General features: G+C 48.5%; 9 protein-coding genes across 9 annotated transcripts; 4 read left to right on the top strand and 5 right to left on the bottom strand.

Moving 5' to 3' along the window:
- Window positions 1-277: 277 nt before the first annotated feature.
- On the top strand, window positions 278-811 carry VFPPC_01123 (hypothetical protein; the record flags this gene model as incomplete). Its single annotated transcript, XM_018281008.1, has 1 exon — window positions 278-811. The coding sequence occupies one exon, from the start codon at window positions 278-280 to the stop codon at window positions 809-811; it is 534 nt and encodes a 177-aa protein (XP_018149492.1).
- Window positions 812-2,402: 1,591 nt separating this feature from the next.
- VFPPC_18751 (arginase family domain-containing protein) lies at window positions 2,403-3,242 on the top strand (the record flags this gene model as incomplete). The annotated part of the gene is made up of 2 exons (XM_022430317.1): window positions 2,403-2,850; window positions 2,965-3,242. 2 exons carry the CDS (start codon window positions 2,403-2,405, stop codon window positions 3,240-3,242), a joined length of 726 nt encoding a protein of 241 aa, XP_022285939.1.
- A 1,327-nt stretch (window positions 3,243-4,569) lies between these two features.
- VFPPC_01121 (mRNA splicing factor) lies at window positions 4,570-6,171 on the bottom strand (the record flags this gene model as incomplete). The annotated part of the gene is made up of 1 exon (XM_018281006.1): window positions 4,570-6,171. One exon carries the CDS (start codon window positions 6,169-6,171, stop codon window positions 4,570-4,572), a length of 1,602 nt encoding a protein of 533 aa, XP_018149490.1.
- A 1,896-nt stretch (window positions 6,172-8,067) lies between these two features.
- VFPPC_15300 (hypothetical protein) lies at window positions 8,068-8,286 on the bottom strand (the record flags this gene model as incomplete). Its single annotated transcript, XM_018293053.1, has 1 exon — window positions 8,068-8,286. One exon carries the CDS (start codon window positions 8,284-8,286, stop codon window positions 8,068-8,070), a length of 219 nt encoding a protein of 72 aa, XP_018149489.1.
- Window positions 8,287-8,662: 376 nt separating this feature from the next.
- VFPPC_13003 (methionine aminopeptidase) lies at window positions 8,663-10,181 on the bottom strand (the record flags this gene model as incomplete). The annotated part of the gene is made up of 4 exons (XM_018290780.1): window positions 8,663-8,790; window positions 8,847-9,393; window positions 9,526-9,924; window positions 10,038-10,181. The coding sequence occupies 4 exons, from the start codon at window positions 10,179-10,181 to the stop codon at window positions 8,663-8,665; spliced, it is 1,218 nt and encodes a 405-aa protein (XP_018149488.1).
- An 864-nt stretch (window positions 10,182-11,045) lies between these two features.
- On the bottom strand, window positions 11,046-11,273 carry VFPPC_18752 (hypothetical protein; the record flags this gene model as incomplete). Its single annotated transcript, XM_022430318.1, has 1 exon — window positions 11,046-11,273. The coding sequence occupies one exon, from the start codon at window positions 11,271-11,273 to the stop codon at window positions 11,046-11,048; it is 228 nt and encodes a 75-aa protein (XP_022285938.1).
- Window positions 11,274-11,678: 405 nt separating this feature from the next.
- VFPPC_01120 (kynurenine 3-monooxygenase) lies at window positions 11,679-13,714 on the top strand (the record flags this gene model as incomplete). The annotated part of the gene is made up of 4 exons (XM_022428209.1): window positions 11,679-11,790; window positions 12,185-12,402; window positions 12,471-12,893; window positions 12,956-13,714. 4 exons carry the CDS (start codon window positions 11,679-11,681, stop codon window positions 13,712-13,714), a joined length of 1,512 nt encoding a protein of 503 aa, XP_022284721.1.
- Window positions 13,715-14,983: 1,269 nt separating this feature from the next.
- VFPPC_15299 (40S ribosomal protein S8) lies at window positions 14,984-15,484 on the top strand (the record flags this gene model as incomplete). The annotated part of the gene is made up of 1 exon (XM_018293052.1): window positions 14,984-15,484. The coding sequence occupies one exon, from the start codon at window positions 14,984-14,986 to the stop codon at window positions 15,482-15,484; it is 501 nt and encodes a 166-aa protein (XP_018149486.1).
- A 390-nt stretch (window positions 15,485-15,874) lies between these two features.
- Window positions 15,875-18,241, bottom strand: VFPPC_01119 (hypothetical protein; the record flags this gene model as incomplete). The annotated part of the gene is made up of 2 exons (XM_018281004.1): window positions 15,875-17,892; window positions 18,136-18,241. The coding sequence occupies 2 exons, from the start codon at window positions 18,239-18,241 to the stop codon at window positions 15,875-15,877; spliced, it is 2,124 nt and encodes a 707-aa protein (XP_018149485.1).
- Window positions 18,242-18,729: the final 488 nt, after the last annotated feature.

The raw sequence follows: 18,729 nt of genomic DNA, 5'->3' as shown, positions 1-18,729 counted from the left end.
TTCCTTTTATCTGCCCTCAGCGCTCTCTTTTATTAGGTTATATAATATTTTCCTAAAGCAGGTATGTTTTTTTTTTTTGCCCCCTTCGCTCTAGAGCAAGGACCTAGGCACACACAACGAGCCAGACTCATGACCATCTAGACCCAGTCTAAAGCGAGCAGATAAGTAGGAACAAGAAATAATCGGGAACTTGAAAGACAGCACAACTCGGCCACACTGGTAGAAGGTGTCAGAAAGCAAAAAAAAACCATACTAGGTATAAATCTAGAGTTCAAATATGAAACCTAGCGGCATCAGTGGTAAGCAATGCGAACCACTTGTCGCCTTTCAAGTCTGCGACAATGCAAGTCGGTTGGACCCTACGGCACCGGACAATTCTAAGTGCACTGTCATCCAAGAAAGGCAACATGAATCACAACCAGAAGAACACAACTGTGCCGCCAACATCTTGAACAACATTCCCAACGCCGAAACACCAAGGCTGCTAGATTCAAACTCCCCAGACAAGGCAGATGATGAGTGGGGTCCCCCGTTGCCCCAGTTGACACCACCACCAGTGTTCGAAAACAAATATTTCCGGGTTGTGAGCTCCCACACGGCAGGACTCGGGGCCATCGCGTGCCGTCCCCTGAGGAGAGGTGACATAATACTATGCGAAGAGCCTCTATTTACATCTGATAGCCAGAATGTTTTCTCAGAGTTCGCCAAACTCAGCGAGGAGCAAAAGAAAGTAGCCATGAGTCTTCATGCGAATCAGCTGATGAAGCCTGGCACATCTGACGTGTATGCTATTTGGACCACGAACTGGTAAGTATTCACAGTGTACAGTTACTACCGCCAGCATCTCCTGGGTATCAACGCGGGCTGCAAACCTTGTGGTTATTGCCTTCTTTTATGAAATCTCGTCCTGACGGAAATAGTTTTGCCATCACAGAAAAGCTAGCTGGCCTGTTCCCAGTAGCTTCGCGTTTTAACCATGCATGCCATCCTTCGCACAGCGTAGATTATACATTCGACGATAACAAAGGATGTCTCATACTAGCTGTCCGAGCAGGTGAGGTTGAAGCTGGGGAGGAGCTTACCATTTCATATGGCTTTGGTCGAACGCCGGAACTACTGTATTTCTGGTATGGATTTCGATGCTCCTGTGGCTCTTGCAACGGCCTGAGTGAGGAGCATGCCACTGCTCTACATTCTCAGTGGTAGCGAACTAGCTCTAGCTCCAAAGCCTACATATGTACACCACAGGGAGGAACTGGCCACCAGGAGTGCACTCGCTGGGTTGCACGAATGACCAAACCGGCCTATTTCACAGTAGGTATCCTGTTTTTGTCGAGAAGCAGACATGGCTCTTTTCACACCGTCTTGTGCATGTCAGGGACACTTCCCAAGTCAAGGAGGAAAAAAAAATGCTGGGCGCCAGATCAGTGATACAGTTCATCAAATACAGAGTATTACGTCATTAGAATCAAGATTGGATTTGGCTACAAACCATTTGAGGAAATTTTGGCATGTTCAGATAATATGCTAATCTTGCGTCTTTTTATGGTACCACTTCAATGTTGGTTCCAGGTAAGTTGGTATGCTATGATGCCAGGAGCTTGAGACACCAACGCTTTCTGTTCAATCTCGACGCCCTTCTAGTACTAATGGGACTCCTACACCTACCTACAAGTTAGATATTGTATGAGTGCGGCCGCCAGATTCTGGCATTTTCCGACAAATTCTAACTATTTGCTGGTGCCATTTTGTCTAGGGCAACTTGGAGCAGGAACTTATTGAGACGGCCTAACTCCATTGGTAGTGATGCTTCCAAAGCAAGTTTGTTTTGCGGGCTTGTAGCTTTCTTTTACTGTTTGCGGTTTCAGAGCAGCGAAGAGGAGTACTGGGCCTCGTGTTTTGGGAGAAAGTAGACATGGAACCTGGGATCTAGAGGCTTGTTTGTCACCAAGTGTCTGGTGTATCGCCAAGCTTCGTCGACTTCCTTGTGCTCCGCAGAGTTACCTATGTTCACTGTCTCAGCTTTTCTGTGATTGCTCAGTGTATCCCATCAAAATGGAATTTCAGAACTTGTACGTGGTATATACACACATGCCGCATTTGTCCAGCAAGCTCGCCCATTGTCTGATTTGAAACCAGACATGAATTGGTGGATTTGGGCAGGACGACGTGGCGGGTCAGGCGAAACGAAACCACAGAGGGACACCTTGATTGGCGCCTTCCCGCGGGGTGCGAATGCCGAATTGCAACATTGACCAGACCTGACACCTCAATCAAGTCTGGTACTTATTATAAATGGACTCCCTGTTGACGAAGCACGGTTGCGAATAGTCTCTGTGTCAAGCAATATATCACTGAACCATATTTTGCACAACGTCCGGTCTGCATCCAAAATCACGAACATGAGATGCGACAGACTTGCCCAAGCGGTTATCCTTTCTTGCCAAGCCGCTCATGCATTGTCCTCGGATGCTGGTTACCCTCAAGGTTTACAACACGAAGACAAGGATGGCAGACAGAGATTTTGGGTTCACGACAATGAGTTTGATGGGCACAAACTACCATTTGGCTTTGCTGGCTTGAACACTTTCGCAAAGCTGCCATATGAAAATTGCTTCGAAAACGATGGTCTCAATGCGCCCAAGTTCGACATCGCTATTCTCGGCGCGCCACACGACACAGTCAGTAGAGCCCAAGTGCTCCATGAAGACCCTGACATTCACATGACGCAAAACAGCCGCCCATCAGAATGTCATTTCGAAAGCCACATTTGCTCAAGTGCTAACGTCAATTCTGAAGACCGTCACTGCACGGCCAGGTGCAAGATATGGGCCATCTGGAATCCGGGCCGCAAGCCAGCAAAAGGTTTACGGATACAGCATCTTTACCGGTAAGGAAAAGTACCCATTTTCTCACCTCTTCCCTCATCACGTTGCATTTTGACATATTGCCTTTCTATTTTAGGCCGCGATCCGCTCCATGATTGGGCCAAAGTGGTCGATTGTGGTGACGCCCCAATGCCATGGCTGGACAACCGCGCAGCTCTGAAGACTCTGGATCTTGCACATGTACTAGTCTCAGGTTGTCCTGCAGCCAACCCAGCCAAATCTCTCGGTCCAAGGATAGTAATGCTTGGCGGTGACCACACAACGACTCTCTCAGCCCTTCGTTCAACCTACCGACGTTGGGGCAAGGTATCTGTTATTCACTTTGATAGCCATATAGGTGAGATCGCCCTGTGAGCTCGGCTGTGCATATGGGGATACACGGGAACTTTTGACAAACTCACAATCAAATTTGCGTTGGCAGACACCTGGGACCCTAAAGTGCTTGGTATGGAATCCGACGCTGCGCGCGATCCTCCCCTACACTCTTATCCATAGTACCCAAATGCTAACTCATCCATAGGTGGGGGAATCTCGAGCTATGCGTACGAGTATAGTAAAAAATCTGCTACAGTTTCTGTAACTAATGTTACTATTGCAGTGGCCTAAATCATGGCACCTTTTTACACATTGCCCATGAAGAAGTACGCTGCCCCGATCACCTGTATCATATGGACTGTACCTGTAGTTGACACACAAAGAACTTGATTCGAAACTCATCTATTCATGCCGGCATTCGCGCCCCATTAATCCGCCCACGTAAAGACATGAAGAACGACTTGCGTTGCGGTTTTCACACAATCACGGCCCCGGAACTAGATCGACTGGGCGTTCAGGCCATTATTGAACAGATTCGTGAGCGGGTCGGTGGCACAAGAGTTTACATTAGTGTTGACATAGATGTGTTGGACCCTGCCTTTGCACCAGGTTTGTGCCCGACGAACTACAGGTTTCTGACTTGCGGCTAACTTTGGGGTGGTTTAGCTACAGGGACGCCTGAGCCAGGGGGTTGGTCTTCCAGGGAGATTCTCACGATCTTGCGTGGGCTTGAAGGCTTGGATGTTGTAGGCGGAGACGTTGTTGAGGTAGCTCCAATTTACGATACGGCCGGGGAAACCACTACATTCGTTGCCGCAGAAATTGCGCACTCAATCATCGACTTGATGGTCTCGCAGCCTATTTGAAAAGCGGCGGTGAGAAGGGTTCTTTGGCAAAGCTAAAACCTTAGCCGCTTGCGTTGAGTGGGAGCGAGGTTGGAAAGGGAAGGGGGTTGCTTTTACTTTCACCGCCAAGATGCATGCATCATCTGACAACTCTTCCCTCGTGTGACACGAAGGAGCCAGTGAGTCGTAATGTGCTTGCCATATTGTCATAAAATCTTTGCTTGAACGACCTGAACATCTGTTGGCCATGGTCTTTGCCTCATCATTCATTAATTGGTGGGCCCGATCTAGATATTCATGATGGTTTTGTTAGCTTGTGAGTATTGCATGTCAAGTTTGTCAACGTGGCCACCTACATTACGGGTTTCAAGCCCCATCTAAGAGGTCTTTCGCAACAATCAAATTAATGGAGAAATGCATTGCAAGTATAAACGTCAGAGTGTCAATATCCCCGCGTAACGCCGTGCCATGCTTTACCCAAATATGGAGGACCTAACGATGAACACCTCAATATCAAAGGCCTAATCCCAGTATCTAATTTCGCCATCCATGCCCGCCGTCGCAACTTTGCTTGTCTCCTGCGGGTGCCATTTCACACATGTTACAGCCTGGTTACCACCCTTTAGTTTGTGATACATTTTGCATGTCTTCCAATCCCAAAAGCACACATATCCCCCCGAATCCCCCGACGCTAAGAACTGTCCATCGGGGCTACAGTCCAGGTCTATAGCCAGTCCGGCATTGTTGTGCCCTCTGTAGCTCTTTTTCCTATTCTGGCGGAATTTGTCATTCGCCCCGTACACCAGAATTTGGTTATCAGAACTTTGGTAAGCAACGTACTTCCCACTGGGGTGAGGAGCTGCATTCGTCATGGGATACATATCTGGTTCAGCGATGTATTTAATCGGCACGGGGATGTTGTAGTCCCAGGCGCGGAGGGATTTATCGTCGGAGGTGGTCATGAAACGACGGTTATGATCTACAAAGGTTATAGTGTTGATAGCCGCAAGATGATGGTCATACTCTTGAACAACCTCGCTGGGCGTTCGTATGTCAAATTGAACAATCTTCTTGTCTGACATGCCGGCCAGAAATTCGTTGGAGTGTTCCGGATCTGGGTTGAACTTAATGACATGGGGAGTCTTGCCCGTACTGAACTTGTTGATGCAAACGCCAGTTTCGGTATCCCAGAGCTTTATCATACGATCGTAGGAAGCGGAGAGAAATTGTGTGCCAACATAGTTGAAGCAGGCATCTGATATTGCCTTGGAGTGACCCGAGTACGTTCGTAACAACTCCCTGTCGTGATAAACATCCCGGATCCGTACAGTTGTATCGGCACTCGCAGAGAGGAGTAAATGCCCTGACCCAGGAAAAAACCTTAACGCAGTAACCGCCTTTGTGTGATCTTTCCAGACATGGACCTGCTTCTTTGGTATGTAGTTTGTCGTGCTGCCAGGTTCTTTGCGCAAGTCGACGTCCAGATCCTGAGGAATATGCATGTACGACCTTCCTTGGTAGTCGTATTGGTTGGAGCCATGGAATGTAGTAGTCTCATCCCCTAACTCCGCAACTTCTTTTCTTCGCGCAAGTGCTGCCTCTGGTGCTCGAACAATCATTCCGCTCTCAACCACATCGTCGTCGCCGTCCCCTTCATCATTCAGAACCTCATATTCTTCATCACTGCCGAGTTCTTCACCATCCTCAACCGTTTCGTACTCCTGGCGATTATACTTGGCCCAGGGCCCAACATATGATCCTGTACCTTCTGCTATTGCGGCATCGCCTTTTCTCTCTCGTGTGGAACGTAACTGAGCGGCTTCCGCTTTTAACGCAGCGCTGTTTCGATGCTCTCGTTCCGGCCCGCCCTTCCTCTCGATCGCTCTGTGCTTGCTTCGAAATGTGTGCTCACTCAAAAATGTCTCTTCGGCGTGGCCTGTCATAATATTTTTGCGCTTCATAACAGTTGAATCGTCTTTAAACGGGTTTGCTGGTCCGGCTTGAGAGCGAGCCAGGCTTTCGCTCGAGTAAGCAACCACGGCGTGGTCCTTTGCGGACTGCTGTCGGACAACGAGCTCATCCTGTGGTACCATATCCGGCGGATACTCGCCAAAATCCGCCATGGTTGGCAACTAGGAGGCGGAGTGCGGATTTCTTGAGCTTTGAAGTACGTTACAAACGCATTTGACTGTGCATTCCGTCAGGAAGTGATGCACCGGAAAGAGGGCCAATATTAGGTCACGTGACTGATTTTAACGTTTAGGATCTATTATTACGGTTCACAACTAGCATCCAGCATTCCCGTAATTCTCTCACACAGCCCGAGGTGTATGAATTCACAGATTCCATTACTTCTATTCACTATTATTCGAGATTTTAGCTAATCATCCGCGCTGAATTGTCGGGCAATGAGCAAGCTAAAAGCAATGAGGCGTGAGACATCTAGAGTCATCCCCTCATGAGCAAGCCCCCAAACAAACGCCATAATGCCACCAGGTATTTGTGAAGTAAAGAAAAGGCGACTACCCGTTTCGTCCAATTCATAGCTTATCCCATCTTCCCATCTCTCTTCGTGTACTAAAAACAAGCTATACGGCGCACAACTTTAACTACTCGCATGGAGCTCGTCCCGGGATGTGGCGTTCACAAAACAGCGTGTTTCAACTCAAGGAAGGAGCATTCAAGTCCAGCAGCATAGAATTTCGACTGAACGACTTGTGCAAGCCGAAAAGGGTGTTTAGTTCACGATGATTCGTCTCGAATGAGCGCGACGATCATGCTGTACAGGTAAAAGAAGAACATAACAAGATGGAAGGCCAACTTGGCGAACGACTCCTGTTTGAAGAAAAAATGTCAGAGTGGAAGGTTAAGAGGTGCTCGCAATTCATTAAAAACAAACCTTTTTGTGGATATTAAGCTTGCGGAATATTTCAGTAGCGTCCAACAAGTGGGTGTTATCGACGATTCTACTCAGATTGTCAGCCAGCCACGCAGTACAAAAGGAAGGAGTGGACCTTCTCACTTTTTGGCATTCCAGGCGAGAAGAGGCAGGTTCAAGACGAGTGCCAACCAATAACCATTGATGAGGAACAAGAAAGTCAGAAATCCGTGCACGGCAGCTTCAGGGATGATATAGGCGTTTAGGCGGTTACAGAGTTCGATTGGGTTGATGTAGTCACTTTGAGAAGCGTCAGCCACCATGGTACACAAAAAAGGAACGATGATAGCTCCTTTCGACGACTTGATCCATTCTCATAGAAATCCGAGATACTAGAGACGTACCATTCCAAGTCACTATACATGATAGTGAAGAAGACCTGCAAGAAAAGATTGACTGCGTTGATCAACACGGCCAGCAGGTAGAGCCAAGCTTCTCCAGACATCATGACGAGGGTGGGAGGGGTATAGAAGCTGCGCCTTGTTCTTAGAAATGGTAAGGTAGGATTCGGATATGACCGCTGGCTCCTAATCTATGTATGAGTCGTCTCGCGAAGAACTCGTTCGGTGCCAAAAAAGGGACTGCGCATTCAGAAACCACCAGGCAAATGTGAGAACCAGTGTGCGCTGCAGCTATCGAAGGAAATGACGAAGCACAGTAGCTCTTTAAGCTTGGTTCCGAAAGATTTTCGACCCTGCCGGCGCGCCGAACGTTCGAGGTAGCTGGAGGTCGTGGAAAAGGAGTTTGCGATGTGCGAGAATTTGTTGTGGAACGGGCGGGTTGAGGCCGGTCACTTGTGAAGGTGGTGGTTTGTTAGCGGCGGTGGCGGGCAAGCGCCAACTTGGTAATTTGGGAGCTTGTCCCCGAGCCTGTGTTGTCTTCGTGGGTGGCGGGAGCCGCGTGGTCCGTGCTTCCGAACCAGCTTGTGTTGGCGCAAGGCCCTGTTGATCCAACGCCCGCCGTTGAAAGCGTCATGGCGTTTACCCAGCTCAAGATTTGGCTTTCGGACGATAAGTATAGGATAACATCTTGACAATATACCATCACAACCTAATACTTGGCACTAGGCTTTGACAACAGTCTACGGCTCTTCGGTAACGCTAGCCGGAAAGTACATGGCTGCGGTAACGTCTCTGCAAAAGCAGACTGGCCAGGGGCTGCTGGACTTAGAGGGAGCCAAATGCTTTGACCAAAGAGTCAAAGTGTGTATGCACTGAAGTTCAGCGCTTTGGCAGATGCAAATAAGAGCATTTCTACGCAACAAAGCCATACCAATGCCTGCCTTGATACTAAAATCCATCCAGTGACCTGTTGGGTGAACTACTCACGCTCACTCATGAATGCCACATCACACTTTAGCTTAGGCTACCATCACCCACTGCCACGTAGACATGTCTGCTGCCTGGTCGGACCGTATTGAACTCACACGGCAATTAGCACAGATAATCGTTACGTCTTGACGTCAAGTATGACAAGACACAGCACCAATGTTTTCTAGCTGAAGCAATGCAAGCCTGGACCAGCTTCCCAGCACCTCTCAATACAGTATCCCAGACGTGCTGAATAAGTGTCTATCTACTCAGGGATGTAGGAATTGCTAATTGTACCACTTTGCCAACGCATATCCGCCGATTAAGGACATGTTGTGTCGCGGGACGCTCTTTGTTTGATTCTGGTCAAGAGTCTGTTGTGCGTGTGCCATTTGGTGTTTCGTTTTCTGTTACTGATATTGGGCCGCCGGGCGAGTCTTCCGCCCTCGCTGTCAAAATCTCAACTCCATCCTCGGTTACCAAAAGTGTGTGTTCTATGATGCCATTAGGGAAGATTGGCCGACTGACGCTTCGATCTATATGCACTTACCAAATTGAGCCGTTCGTTTCCCATCAATAGTCGTGCTTGTCCAATTATCGGGCCAAGTAATGTCTCGATATTTGCCGAGGGCGATCATTGGCTCAATAGTAAAGGTCATGCCGGGTTTGCATTCGCCGATAGCTTTGTTCTTGGCGTAATGAGGTACGTTGGGCGCGCAGTGGAAAAGTTTGTTGATGCCGTGTCCACAATACGTTCTGATGACGCTGCAACCTTTCGTTTTGGCATGCTTTTCAATGATGTTGCCAAATTCACGGATAAGGACACCAGGCTTAACAGCCTTGATGGCTTCCTCGAGGCATTCTCGAGCTGCTTCGACGACTCTTACATTGTCAGGATCTGCTTTAGCCTTGTCACCAATGTAGTAGGTTTCATTGAGATCAGCATGGTAACCTTCGTGGTAGAGAGAAATATCAATGTTGAGAATGTCTCCGTCAATGAGAACTCGCTGATCGGGAATACCGTGGCAAATGACTTCGTTTACTGACGTGCAGCAGGACTTGGGGAAGTGATTGTAGTTCAATGGAGACGGGTAAGACTTTGCGTGATTGTGTTTGTTAGTCTGATTCAGTAGCATTTCAGACATGGACGTTCTTCCAACAAGAGGGCAAGCATCGGCTTAAAGAACAATGCTGTTTCAAGGCTGTCAAAGTGCTGTGACATTACTCACATTTCTCTCGATGCATGCCTTATGAACTACTTCGTCGATGTAGTCGGTGGTTACGCCAGGCTTTGCCGCGGCCGCAGCAATATCGAGTACCTCGCGCGCGAGTCGACAGCTTTTTCGCATCGCATCCTGGCCTTTCGAGTCGAGAATTTCAATCTTGTTTCGATTCGTGAGAGATCGACTGTATCTAGGATTTCCATCTTGCCACCAGACTGGGTGGGGGATCGATTTGGGGACGGTACGATGTTCGGATAGAGGATAAACAGGTCGAAGAGGCCCCGAGAATGGGAAACTCGGAAATGGATTATAGAAGCCGGTGGCTGGATCTGGTGAGATTGCTTTCGGAGCGAAAATATGGTGGAGGATATTACTTTGTGATTTGTGAATGCTTCTGTGGTGGCTCTGCAATTAAGTTAACCTGTGGCCAAGAATTTCAATCATTGTACTGCCCACTCATGCGAAGAAGTGAAGTGCAATTGTTCACAGGGCATCGAGAGGGAAAGGTTGGATCGTACCCAATTCTTTTTGAAGCAATCCTGAGAACAGAAAAAGCTATCCTTCATGCCAAGCTTGAGGCATGTCGGGCATTGCAAGGAGCCCGCGTCGTTCTCGCAGTCAACACCTAAGCATTTCTTCTTGGTAGGTGGTTCAGATGTCATGTTAAAGCAGTAAATAGCGCGATATTCAAGATGGTTGGAGATTGATATCGAAATGGCGATCAGTTTCGGTATGGAATTTTGTCAAGGTCGAGTGCAAAGTGGACAGGAAGCGACTGGATGTTATCTGAAGAGAGTATTGCTCGGCGCGCTGTCATTTTTGCTCGGAGCGCAGTTTTCCCCACTAATTACTGCTTATAGATTGTCACTATATAGCTACCTAGGTACCTAGGTAGGTAAGTACTTCATCCTTCAAGTACAACTACCATATTCGCTTGGGCTCTACCCTCATTTCCCAAGTAAATGTAGGGACTAAAACTCTATCCTTTAATGTTACCTGTAGCGCCTGGCTGTACTTACAATTGCCAATCCGGTAGCGCATACGCTGTCCTGCCGGACTCAAGGAAATCAGTTGGTAGCCATGTACCTTGGAAAGAAGTTAGTGGGGTAACTGCGCGCCGAGCAATACTCTCTGCAGAAGTGGAGTGGAGCATTGTCGAACAGCACTTGAGGGCAGAAGTTGCCAACCTGTGTATGTACGGTGGCTTGATGGTCCAGATCAACTTGTACAATGCCACAAAGCTCTGAAAACGCCCGGGCCAACATCTGGCAGGTACAACGGCCAGTGCAGGCCCTGCGCTGCAGGGAACACTTGCTAATCCGCAATACGTATGTACCAAACCTCAAGACTAACCTACCTAGGTACCTAGGTAGGTAGGTACCTAGGTAGTAGGTATGCAAGCAATTACTAAGCGAATGTGGTAGAGACGGACTCATAAATTGAGCATGGTGTGAGTGACAAGCTCAAGTTACCACATGAACAACTCGAAGGCAGGTCCCGGCGCAACAGAATACATCAAGCGAGAATCATGGCTTCTTAGCGACTTGTGTTAATAGACTCCAGTGGCCATGGACCGTATCATTTATTGACTCCCGTGTAGCAGTGGTTCTTATGCTAAAATGTATCATATCGGCCATGTCAGCACTCAACACATACAAATGTAGTGGCTGGAAATTTTTTGAAGTGCCGACGGAGGTGCGGGAACATGCAATGTTGATATCCAGCTTGACGTCTTCCGTGCTTGTCCCCTCCATGTTTCAGGGGTTTCATACATGTTCTTTCCCCGTGAGCCCTCCACATAGCATTTTGGCATGTTGGCGTCCGCATTCAATGTTGGCTACTGCCATTTGTTGTTGGTGTATGCCAATTTTTCTGTCCCGTCCAAAATGCTGCCGTAGTTAAAGGCGCATATTAGGCATTAAATTGTGGAGTCCTACCTGAAGATTCCGAAGGCAATTAACCGGGACTGGAACCGTGCTAGTAATATCAAGAGGAACTGGCCGTGAAGGGATGTAGTCCACTCATACTAGAGGGTCTGGTTAAACTTTTGAAGCCTATCCGACGAAACATCCTCCCAATTTCGCCTGATCACATCCCTGAATGGGCTGCGACATCCGTGCTCACTTCGATTCATCGCCAATTCGGCTTCCAAGAACGCAATGTCGATTCCCCAAAAGACTGTCATTGTTGGGGCTGGCCCCGTGGGCTCTCTGGCTGCTCTGTACGCCGCTCAACGTGGCCATGAGGTTGAGGTCTATGAACTGCGGCCAGGTAAGGCCCTTCCACATCTGCATACATGCGCGACTCTTTCTTTTGGTGCTTCTATGTGGGTACGCATTTAGCCATGGCTATAGAATCTTGCCTTCTTGCCCATCTCCGCTTCATGGCGGACCAAGAGTCATCTTCAAATATACGGAAGCTGTCTCCCTTTGGGTACAGTTTGGGTCACCTGGAGAGCCACACGCGCAGAACTCTCTTTGCCACTTTCGCCCCTTTACCCGTTCTCCTCATGTCTGCCTTTGGAGTACCTTTTCTCTCTCTTTGTAGCTTCTATTTTGTTCGATTAGCTGTATTTGCAAAACATGGCAGGCATGAAACAAACACTTCATACTACTTTGACGCATTCACCACTCTCAAAAGAATATTTGCGCTAAGACTACTGCAGATTTGCGCAATCCCGGGACAATTCCCCTAAACTTTACGAAGTCAATCAATTTGGCAGTGTCGGAACGAGGAATAAATGCCATGAAACATACCGGACACTCCAGTCTCCTTGGAACAGTCATGCAAGGCACCATCCCTATGCGAGGTCGCATGATTCATGGAAAAAGTCCGTTGGGGGACTTGTATGAGCATGCTCAGGATTACGATGCAAAGGGGCGGGTAAGTCAAGTTCAACTTTGCAGCCTCTAGCCGATTATCCGAGCCTCGTTGTTAATATTTAGCTGAAGGCTATATACGCAATTGACAGATCTGGGCTGAACGAGAGGCTTCTTAACGTCCTCGACTCTATGCCAAATGTGAAACTGTTTTTCAATCACAAACTAACCGGAGCTGATTTTCGTTCGCGCCGAGCCTGGTTTGAAGCCCGCGATGTGGTTTTATCGCCCAGCAGTCGCCCTAGGGAAATTGAAATTACTTTTGATCTGATGATTGGTGCCGATGGAGCTCACTCCGCAGTTCGGTATCACATGATGAAGTTCACGAGAATGGATTATCAGCAGGAATATATTGATACTCTTTGGTGCGAGTTTCGCATTGAGGCAAAGGACGATACAAAATGCGAGGCGCAGGAGCCAAGATTTCGAATTTCACCAAACCATTTGCATATTTGGCCCGGAAGGGACTTCATGTTCATTGCCATCCCAAGCGAGGTAGGTTTACACGTCTACTTCGCCCTTCAGTCGCCCGTTGCATTCTAATCAGCTTTTCATAGGATGGGTCATTTACAAGCACGCTTTTCCTTCCCAGCAAGCAATTTGCCGAGTTGGAAAGCAATCCGGCTAAACTGCCATATTTTTTCGATCAAAACTTTCCAGGAGTGACGGACCTCATTTCTAGAGATAGTCTCATTTCTTCGTTCCTATCAAACCCTCATCTGCCTCTGATCAGTCTTAAATGTCGCCCCTATCACTACGACTCTTCGGGAGTCATCATCGGAGACGCAGCCCACGCCATGGTCCCGTTCTACGGCCAGGGAATGAATGCTGGAATGGAAGATGTTCGTATCCTTTTCTCTATATTTGACAAGCACACGGAGATGCTCGAAGACAACAATCCTACTTCAGAGAGCCATAACGTTTTACCCTCTGCGTCTGCAAGAGCCGAGGCTTTGGCTGAGTACTCAGAAGTTCGTGCACCAGACGCCTATGCTATTAACGAGTTAGCCTTGCAAAACTACGTGGAAATGCGGTCTTCGGTTCTGTCCATGCGCTATAGGCTACGAAAATTCTTGGAAGAGTTTATGAGCGTCAACTTTCCGAATTTCGGTTGGCAAACTAAGTATTCGAGAGTTAGCTTCAGCAACCAAGGGTATAGCGACATTGTTAGACAGAGCGATCACCAGGGGCGAATACTGATGCGAGCCTTCGCGGCGTGCATCACAGGCCCTGTGGCCATTGCATTTATAATTCTTGGATTTCGACACAAAAGGACCGTTCTATCGAAGGCCCTGGCTCTTTTTGGTTTGGTTTAGATTGTTCTAAATGCCACATATCTGCACCGTTATTGGGCCCGTAAACTTGCTTCTACAACCTATCTGTCGACGTCTACAATCTGGGGCCATAAGTATTTGAACACTTCTAGGTACCGAAAATGTCCTGTTTGAACATATCATGGCGTTGGGTGTACCAAAAACATTGCCTTGGGATACTTAGTGTTCAAATACTCATGACCCCCTACTGCAGATTGTCGCAGTACCGCACGATTTGGCTAGTGGCGTCACTGCTCGATATGGCACCGATCCTGCGACCAAGAATCTAGAGGACCAATACCTAGGTAATTGGCCGGGGAATTGATGTTAGCACCATGTTTTACCTGCTATCCTGACCCCGTTATCATGGTGTTTAGAGGGGCGGGATGGGCGATTGCCACCTTCCGGAGAGCCAGGGCGTGAGCATGCGACCCTGGTGACTGAGGTCACAGGTTTCAAGAGCGTTGGATTCTACAGAAGCATCTCCAAAAGTATTACAAAGTCAGGATCCGTCATCGGACCCCTCACGGCCGCGTTTCCACCAAATGTTGAGATCTTCTGGCATAGGATCTAGTAAATACGCCCAAATCTCATTCCGTCAGCTCGTTGGACTAAGTTACTCGATCTGCCTATTCAGCGTTCCCTTAACAAATCAGCCCCGTTCTTGAGCGAGATGCGGCAGTTCCAGAATAATTGAAACCTTTCATAGGCGAAAGGAAGTAGTAATCGTGGCGACTTCCATTGAGCTGCGTGCAAGTTGTGACGCATTTTGTCGCTTGCTGACAAACAGACAATCCCCTTGGCGCAAGCGGCAGGGATCACACGGTCCTGCATACCTACCAAGGTACCTAGTGCAGTGTCGCAAGACGTCTGGTGGTGGGGAATACCTCGCTTAGTCATAACCATACGCATGTTTTTTTTTGGGTGCGAGACAGGAGCCATCAATTGAATATCTCTATTCGAAAAGGCCCATCCGAAGGACCTCAAAATACTGCAACCAGGCCGCTTTATTTGTAGGAACCAGGGGCGTTTTCGTGCTAACCAGCATCGTTCCGCGGAGTCTTCTGCGGGCGGTCTGCGATTTAAGTATGAGGCCCTAGCTGGCTTTTGTTCACATCTGTCTTCTGCCACTGTTGCTAACCTTTTTCCAAAGTACTTTTTGCATCTCCGTCATCCTTCTTGCGCGACTCCAAAGCCTACTGCGCTCCAACAGTCTCAATCAATTTTGTGCCTGATTATTGATCTACCAGTCGAACGTAATCGGATGTTACCATGCCTTCTATTCTAAACATAGCACATATGTGCTCGCATCTCCAAAACGCCTCGAAAGCTCGCCTCGGCCTCACATCCATCGCCAACACCAAATACAACCTAAACCTTTCACTCGCTCTTCATCGCTCTGGCTTCTTCTCGTCAGTATATCGGTCCGGCCCGCAACCTCCGACCATGGAACAAATGATCTCACAGCCCCCTGAGAAGGTCACCAGTGCAAATGTAGCCACAATGCGGATATGGCTGGGGTTGAAATACTGGGATGGGAAACCGGTTTTATCAAAAGCAACTGTAATCAGTAAGCCGTCAAGGTTGATGACTGCGAACATACAACAGTTGGGCAGGTTGACGAGGGGCTTCCCTGCGAAGTTAAATGGTGGCGTGGTTCCGGGACTTAACTTGGGTGAATGCCTGTTTGTCGCTACATCAAGGGGAGTTCTGGAGGCAAGAGAGGCACTGGCGAGAAAGGTAGGAGGGCTTTTGATTTGCAGAGTATCATGATTGAGGGAAACCGAGGCTTTGATATCTCACTCGGGGAGCAAAATATGTTGGTGTGGCTCCATCAGCCTCGGCGGATAGGATGCTGAACCTGCACTGTACTAGTATCTCTACGGCTGTTACGACTGCCCTGTACGTAAATACATTTTGAGCATATGAAGTTTCGTCAATTATCATGATTCTTTTGTTGCAAATTTTGAAGTTGAACACTCCATTGAACAACTATGCAAGGTATCTATTCGACCAAATCTAAATGAGCCCAACTACATACGCCGCCCAAACCAAAATCTACGAAGAGCAGCAAGGAAGCAGACAAAAAGTTATAGTAGTACTAGGTGAGCGTCAATTGCTAAAGACCCCACCACAACAGACTGCAGCATGTCACTTCGCCAGTTAAGGCGTGAATTCATGGGCCTCAACTTGTTGCGGCTCGTTCTCAAGTGTTTTACTCTCTTCTGTTTCTACAGCAGCTTGTGCTGTACCGACGGGGTCGTGGGTGGCAGATTCCACCAGGTCAGCAATGTCAAAGTTGCCAACTACAGTCTCAAATTGGCTGTTCTGCGGCAATGAAGCAGCCGCATCTTCTGGTTCGCAGTGGATTAGGTCACTCTCCATCTCTTCTTGCGCACTTTGTTCTTCCGGATCCCTGAGGTTAAGTTGAGACTTCCTTGCCTGAACGTCAAGGCTTTTGGCATAATCCATTTCGACAAGAGCATTGTTTTGCAAATTAGCGGCCGTCGCAAACTTCTCTTCCTTGGGTGAAACCTGATCAGCATCTTTTGGCGTCTCTTCCATATACTCTACCCGCTCCGCTCTGCCATTTGGCTGCTCATTTGCCAGCCGACCTTCGCTCGGTTCCTTGGTCTCGTCGATGCTACAATTTGTGGAGTCTCCTTCCGGACAATTGACAGTAAGGGTTGTCATTCCCGCCGCATTGTGGCAAACACCAGAATCCGCAACTTCCCCTCCCACTCCATCGAGCCGGACGATGTCATGGTTCATCGTTAGGCGAGATTCATCCGACTGTCCCTCTGCTGTCACTTCCAATTTGTTTTGCTCCTGTGGCACTGGCAGCGAGTCTTGCTTAATGCGGAGGTCCTCAGCAGACGGATCAAAAGTGGACTCGTCATCCGGCAACCCCCTTGATAGGTCGTTGTGTGAAGCGCTGTTTGAATGAATTATTTGTGCCGGAATGATAAGACTATGGTCCTCGGATTTGATAGATCCTTGCTTTTCAGCAGGAGAAATTTGCTGCCTAGAAGCTGGGTTCGATGACACCGGCCCTGATGTCCCTTTGCTGTGATGACCTTTACTGCTCCCCGACCTTGGAAGGGGTTGAGTTAAATGGGGACCAGATCTCTGAGCAGTCTTTTTTGGTGGCGTACACAAGGCTTTGTCAGTAGCTTTGGAGGAAGATGACTGTGTTGGTCGCATCATACGTGCTAGGAACCTTTCATCGACGTTGCTCTGTCTTTGCTGATTACTGGTAGGCTGGTGTTGCTTGGTTGGGGGTGGTCCAAGGCTCGGTCGTGATCTCGACGTAGTGGAGCCCGGTCTGGTAACAGAGGTCTGTAAGGCCCTAGACTTCGTCGTACTTGTTTCGTTGGTGGCCCGAGTCAGATTCTTTTGGGTTTCAATATCGTGGGACAGAGGCTGTCGGCCATGAACCTTGGATACGGAAGAAGCTGTCGGTGCGATGAGGGAGGAAGGTAGGTGAACTGGCTTGGTAGGGGACTTCGGTTTGGGTTTGACGAAAGTTGTCTCGTTATCAGCCTTGGAATTGGCAAATTGCATCTTAGATGATCTCGTTTTAGTGGATGAAGGCATGCCACCACTAGACTTCTGCAGCTTTTGAACAGATGACTTGCTTGCCAAGGGTCCCCTGTTCGTTGTTTTTGATTCCGGTCTGGTGATAGACCTATCTCCGATCACCTTTCTCGGTTGCGTAGTAGCCATCTTTCTCTTGGTGGAAGAACACCCCTCGTTCTGGGGGAGCTGAGAGCGTTTGGCCTCTTTCCCAATAATTTCTGTCCCGTCTTGTTCGTTAAGAAAGCTTGAGGACGAGTCTGGTTTACTTTTGGATCCCAATTGCCTCTTGTTCGGTTCCGTGCCCGTGCCTGTAAAAACTGTAGGCTGATCTTCATGAGCCAAACTGGGTGACTCTGGAATGGCCTCGTTGACAAAATTGTGTCGCCAGGATTTACCCACGTCGTCTGAGGATGCAGTGTTGGCCTTTTCAAGTAAATTGGAGTTCGATTCGGTGTCCGCCGTTTCAATGCTCATTCGCCTTCTTGACAAGCTGGATTCGCCGCTGTGGTCCCTTCTTAAACCCATACGGCCATCTTTTTCAATCGCAACAAAGTTCGTGCGGACCTTAGAGAGGGGTCTCGGTGAGCCACTGGAGCTTGCGCCTGCATCATGAAAGCATAATCAGCTTGTGTCCATGGAATGCCTCCCTATCTAACCTTTGCGACTGCAATGGCGGGGCGCTGTGGTTCCAGTCTGACTTTAGGATGATTTTGAATTCGCCGCGCCGCGCGCTTGCATACGTGCTAAGGCAGATAGGCGTACAATATCCGCAGAAGGGACTGGCCAGCGTGGGCTGGCCAAGAGGAGGCTAGAAAATAACTTTGACAAAGCCATCAGGGGCTTACCTCCAATATGCCTGCTGGACGCCATGCCCGGAGATCTCCCTCTGTCAGGCGGGCTAGTGTCGCCTTTGTTTTCGAACATGGCTCTCAGGTTTTTGACCTGGCTCATCTTCGTTGTCGTGACTCTGATCAGGAACAGGTCAAAGGGAAAATTGGAAAAGTGAGAAACCGCCTTGGGAGAATGACGGATGGTCAAAGTTAAGATTGCGACAATGGTCAAGATGAGAGACAACGAGAGTAAATTGTCATTCTATGACAATAGGCCGGTTGAAACTGCATCAGGAGTTACTTCGATTTGACAGCGTCATCCAAATGGTTCGGTAATGGCACGAAACACGGAGAAGGGTAATTTACGTGACCCCTGGATTATCTTGTTGTGCTACACAAGGTACGGAGTACTTCGTGCGTGCTGTGGTGGCCAGACCTGCACATGCCAAGGGTCTGGTGTGTTTACATTTTCGCCCCGGGCCAATCGTTGGTCGTGCTTCAAATACTCAGTTTCGTGGCGGGCCGTGATGGACCAAACCTCAGTTGAGAAAGCGGCTATTGGTGTCCCATACAGGAACCTTTTGGTCACTATGATGATGGCCACCAACT

This window comes from Pochonia chlamydosporia, chromosome 1, assembly GCF_001653235.2.
Source record: "Pochonia chlamydosporia 170 chromosome 1, whole genome shotgun sequence".
Taxonomy (NCBI): Eukaryota; Fungi; Ascomycota; class Sordariomycetes; order Hypocreales; family Clavicipitaceae; genus Pochonia; species Pochonia chlamydosporia.
The sequence above is the reverse complement of the archived record's forward strand: the minus strand, read 5'-3'. Positions and strand labels throughout refer to the sequence as shown.